At 45.9% G+C, this 5,379-nt stretch overlaps 1 protein-coding gene across 1 annotated transcript; it reads left to right on the top strand.

Annotated features, from left to right (window-relative positions):
- Positions 1 to 2,701: 2,701 nt before the first annotated feature.
- LOC122074177 (geraniol 8-hydroxylase-like) lies at positions 2,702 to 4,403 on the top strand. Its single transcript, XM_042639035.1, has 2 exons — positions 2,702 to 3,592; positions 3,672 to 4,403. The coding sequence occupies exons 1-2, from the start codon at positions 2,702 to 2,704 to the stop codon at positions 4,287 to 4,289; spliced, it is 1,509 nt and encodes a 502-aa protein (XP_042494969.1). The 3' UTR covers positions 4,290 to 4,403.
- The last annotated feature ends 976 nt before the right edge of the window (positions 4,404 to 5,379 follow it).

The raw sequence follows: 5,379 nt of genomic DNA, 5'->3' as shown, positions 1-5,379 counted from the left end.
AGCACCAAAAAATCAGACACCCAGTGATGCGGAAAAATTTGACCGGACGATCTTCCCTGCTGTTCCTGGTGCCTTGGCCGACCTGCACAGAAGAGATGACAGGGAAGAGCCGGGCTGACCCAGCGGGGGACTCTCCGATGCCTAAGTTAGACCTTTCCACAACAGATGCTCAAGAGAGCTTTTACAGTATGAGAAGTGAGTCATCCCCTCTTGTGATGGAGGCTTACCTTGGTATTTATAGGCTGCTCATGGAGGGCAAGTGGGAGACGATTGTGAAGAGTCCTGCTTAGGCGTGGAGTCCTCAAGGAGAGTGGCTCTGTGATTCCGGAAATATTCCTGGAATATTCCCCTCTTAACTAGGAGAGATCAATCGTGTGACGTCATTATGACGTGTAGTGGATAGACTCCTGACCTCCGGAATAGAATACGTTCCTTGAATGTAGGGGTGGACAGAAACACGTTTCTGGAATCCTTGTTGTTGACGTCCGGCCGAGGTGGCTGCTCGGCTAGATGAGGCCGAGGTAACAGCACGGCCTGTTGGAGGCCGAGGTGGAGCACGGCTTGTTGGATGCTGAGGTAATAGCACGGCATGGTTGAGGCCGAGGTGGAGCACGACCTGATTGGTGCCGAGGTGCAGCACGGCATGATTGAGGCCCAGGTGGAGCACGGCCTGATTGGTGCCGAGGTGGAGCACGGCCTGATTGGTGCCGAGGTGGAGCACGACCTGATTGGTGCCGAGGTGCAGCACGGCATGATTGAGGCCGAGGTGGCAGTACGACCTAATGGTTGCCGAGGCACTTAGCACGGCATGTTGGAGGCCGAGGCAGTAGCACGGCTTGATGGATGTCGAGGCAGAAGCACAGCCTGATGGATGCCGAAGCAGCGACTCAGTCCTTTCCAGGTCTGCGTACATGCTTCAGCCGTGCTGAGGAATGTGACATATTTTGCCTCATCACCCAGTATCCTCAAATATTCAAAAACCTTAGTACGCACGCAAATGCAAGTAATATTCCCCCATCCTCCTATAGCAGGAGGTCAGGGGAGTGGGGGCATATGATATATCAATATACGCATTGACTAGTCATTGAGAAGGTTGAAACACACACTTAGGATACACTAAGAGGTTGGGGGAGTGGGGGACATATGATATGCCATATGCTCGTTGACCGGTCAATGCTCAGGAGGTCCTACCCTCGACCTCATTGATATGAGTATGAGAAGACCTCTCCAACCAGCAGAAAGAATTCTGACCTCATGACCTACTGGAGCACGAAGCCCCTATATCGATGCCCAACTTGAACTATGATTAGGGTAACTTAAGTAGAGTTAGGAGGTTATCTAACTCCTAGACCCATCACGGTTGAGTTAGCCATTTCAAAACCTTACCCTGGTCAAGTTAGCTGTTATTGGACCTTAGCTGGGTCAAGTTAGTCGTTATAGGACCTTACCCTGGTCAGTTTAGCCGTTATGACAACCAACTCGGGTTAGGTTAACCGTTATAGGCCTAAGCCAGCTTAGCCACATCGAAGGACGATCTCTCCAATAAGAAGAAGACCCGTTTCTGCATGCCAAAAATCCTCGACCAATGGAAAGGACTCGAGTTGCCTATATAAGGAACACTCCGCCAGGGTTACAGGTAAGACTCTAAATCGACTAATGGCTCTGTGCAAGAATGAAGATATTGAGACCTAACTTTGGCATCGAAGCATGGTCTCGGAGATCTCTCTCTGGGCCCGCCTCTAATTTGTATCGTGTAGGTCTACATCATTGGGAATCATGTAACAACACTCCATTTCATCTACATGTACATTCAGGTGATAATATGTGCAGTGAATCTAAATGTCGCATTTCCGTAGCCCTAGAAAATAAGGATTATATTTGAGCATAGGAATGATAGACAAAAGGATTTTGGTCAGGTTAGCTATTATGACAACCAACTCGGGTTAGGTTAACCGTTATAGGCCTAAGCCAGCTCAACCACGTCGAAGGACGATCTCTCCAATAAGAAGAAGACCCGTTTCTGCATGCCAAAGAGCCTCAACCAATGAAAAGGACTCGAGTTGCATATATAAGGAACACTCCGCCAGGGTTACAGGTAAGACTCTAAATCGACTAATGGCTCTGTGCAAAGAACGAAGATATTGAGACCTAACTTTGGCATTAGAGCATGGTCTCGGAGATCTCTCTCTGGGCCCACCTCTAATTTGTATTGTGTAGATCTACATAATTCGGAATCATGCAACAACACTCCACATCATCTACACTCACATGTAAATTCAGGTGATAATATGTGCAGTGAATCTAAATGTCGCATTTTCGTAGCCCTAGAAAATGAGGATTATATTTGAGCATAGGAACGATAGACAGAAGGATTTTATTTTTACCATTCTCGATGAAGTTAAAAAGGCTAGCTTGGCTCCTATTATTGGAAGCCTCTCAATCGAGTTGAACATCTGACGCAAGGTTGGGAGGAGCCAGACACGTATTCCATATGTAAATCCTCCCAGTCTTGGAATGCGGCCCTTGTAAAAAAATTCGAATGGGGCATGCAACGCGTGGGAGAGTATTTTCCCATTTGGCCGGCTCATGTCCCCACCGTCCCACATAGGGACCTGATCCGGATGTATATATGTAACCTTCTCATCGGAACAACAGAAATGTAAAAACATAGGCTGGCCGAGTTGCAGAGAAGGAACATAACATGATGGACTTCTTCACCTTGGTGTTAGGTCTCTTGGTGGTGCTGTGGAGTCTGCGGGCATGGATCTCCGCACTCATCCTTGGGACAAGCCACAAACGGCTCCCACCAGGCCCCGTCCCTCTCCCCATCGTTGGGAGCCTCTTCGAACTTGGTAACAAACCCAACGAGTCGCTCGCCCGACTTGCTCAGACCTATGGCCCACTCATGACTCTCAAGCTCGGTCACGTAACGACCGTCGTTGCTTCTACTGCCAATATGGCCAAAGAGGTCCTCCAAACCCACGACCAGGCTCTCGCCGGTCGAATGGTCTTGGATGCCGTTCGGGCGCTGAACCACTACCAGGCATCCGTTATATGGCTCTCCCCCTCCTCCCGATGGCGAAACCTTCGCAAGCTCTGCAACAATCAGATATTTACTTCACAGAGACTCAACGCGAGCGAATCGTTGCGTCGGCAGAAGATAGAGGAGCTTGTCGCTCACGTACGTGAAAGTGCTCAGATGGGTCGACCCGTTGATATTGGTCAGTCCGCGTTCGCCACCTCCCTTAACCTCCTATCCAACACCATGTTCTCCCTTGACCTGGCCCGTCCAGAATCAGATACCGCACAGGACTTCAAAGCAGTGGTGCGGAGAATTATGGAAGAAGCAGGAAAGCCAAATCTTTCGGATTATTTTCCTATATTGAGACCATTAGACCTGCAAGGTATAAAACGCAGTATGACTATTTACGTGGGAAGACTATACAAGGTGTTCGATGAAATCATCGACCAACGATTGGTCTCTAGAGCTTCACTTCCTTCTCCGACTAGGAATAATGATCTACTAGATATACTGCTCGATCAAGATAGCAGTTCAGAATTTAGCCGTCACGATATCAAATCGTTATTTGGGGTCAGTACCCATTTCTCAAATTTCTTCTTACTAGCATTCTTATAGTAATTTTTGATTAAATATGTAAGTATACATACAGGACATATTTGTAGCAGGGACGGACACGACCTCTACGACATTAGAGTGGGCGATGGCTGAACTACTTCATAAACCAGAGTCGATGGTGAAGGCTCAATTGGAGCTGCAAGAAAACGTTGGAGATCGTAAACCAATGGAGGAAACTGATGTCGCTCGGCTCCCTTATTTACAAGCGGTGGTGAAGGAGACCTTGCGGCTGCACCCACCAGCTCCCCTTTTGCTCCCTCATAAAGCAGAAGCTGAAGTGGAGATCTGTGGGTTCACTGTGCCGAAGGATGCCCAAGTGCTGGTGAACGTGTGGGCTATTGAGCGAGATCCCAGCATATGGACGAATCCGGATTCGTTTGTTCCTGAGAGGTTCTTGGGGTCGTCGGGGATTGATGTCAGAGGCCGAGACTTCGAGCTCACACCGTTCGGGGCTGGGAGAAGGATCTGTCCGGGGATGCCACTTGCGTTGTCGATGGTGCACCTGATGTTGGCTGCACTTCTACATTCGTTTGATTGGAAGATTGAAGGTGGGATAAGCCCCAATGACATGGACATGGCCGATAAGTTTGGGATCACCTTGCAGAAAGCTCTGCCCCTTAGAGCGATACCACTTGAGGCGACACGGTCTTGACTCTTGAGGGTAATTCAATTTATATTTTATCTGTATTGAGAAGGAAATGATATTGTAGGAAAGTGGATCAGGTTCTCAGGATTCTGATCCAACAGTTGGAATGAGGCCTCCTTGTAAGCTGGATGAGTTTGGCTTGTAATGACTAATGAATCCATTAATAACTTATAGTTAGTTAATATATTTATTTATTTTGATAAAATAACCAACAATCAGGTCCAAGAAGGTGTACGGTGCTCTAGATGTGTTTGTCGGCCATGAAATAGTAAGACAAATTAGAGAAGATTGTGGGTAGAGAGAGACAGAGAGATTATAAGGAAATGTAATTTTTTAATCCCACATCAATGGGCATTTGAAAATAAGATAGCACGGGTGGGCTTTAAAGCTGTAGGTCATCAAACGGAAAAAAATCGTCCGCAATTTTGATCTTGTATAATTTCGTGAAATATCATCTTCAGGGTGATCCGTGTATTGATACCAATACAATGGTCCGTATCTGATTTAAATGCCTCTTCACTGATTTAAGGTTTTATTAGTTATACCAGATCTTGACCATTGTATTGGTATCAATACACGTGTCACCCCCTGAAAGTGGTATTTCACGGAATTATATGAGATCGGAATTGCAGATGATTTCAACCCGTCATCAAACTCCGCAAAATAAATAAATAAAAAGAAAATTTAAGTTTATCGAAAAAAGAAAAAAAAAAAAAGTTGTTTCAACTCTTATAACCTTCAAACCTATAGGCATTTTACCATCTTTTTTTATGTCATACCCCACACTATGACATAACATATCGCATTTTTTAAAATTCAATAAACAAATTCATGGTGAGTTATGGATCATTTTCAATACCCTCCGAGGAGATGGGTGGGGTGGATGCTGGTAACAATTAATGATAGGTAAAAAATAAAAAAGAAGGAAGAAGAAGAAGAAGCAGCAGCTCATTCGACTCAAAATCTATAATTCAGTGAGATGATGAGTTGAGTCGAAAAATTTATTTTCTAATAGTGATCAGTTTTGACGAACATGTGTACAAGAAAGACATCATGATAAAAAGTGGCTCATGGGACAAATTTCTAGAGCAATCTT

Source organism: Macadamia integrifolia, chromosome 3 (genome assembly GCF_013358625.1).
Source record: "Macadamia integrifolia cultivar HAES 741 chromosome 3, SCU_Mint_v3, whole genome shotgun sequence".
Classification (NCBI taxonomy): domain Eukaryota; kingdom Viridiplantae; phylum Streptophyta; class Magnoliopsida; order Proteales; family Proteaceae; genus Macadamia; species Macadamia integrifolia.
This window is presented reverse-complemented; position numbering and strand designations above follow the sequence as displayed.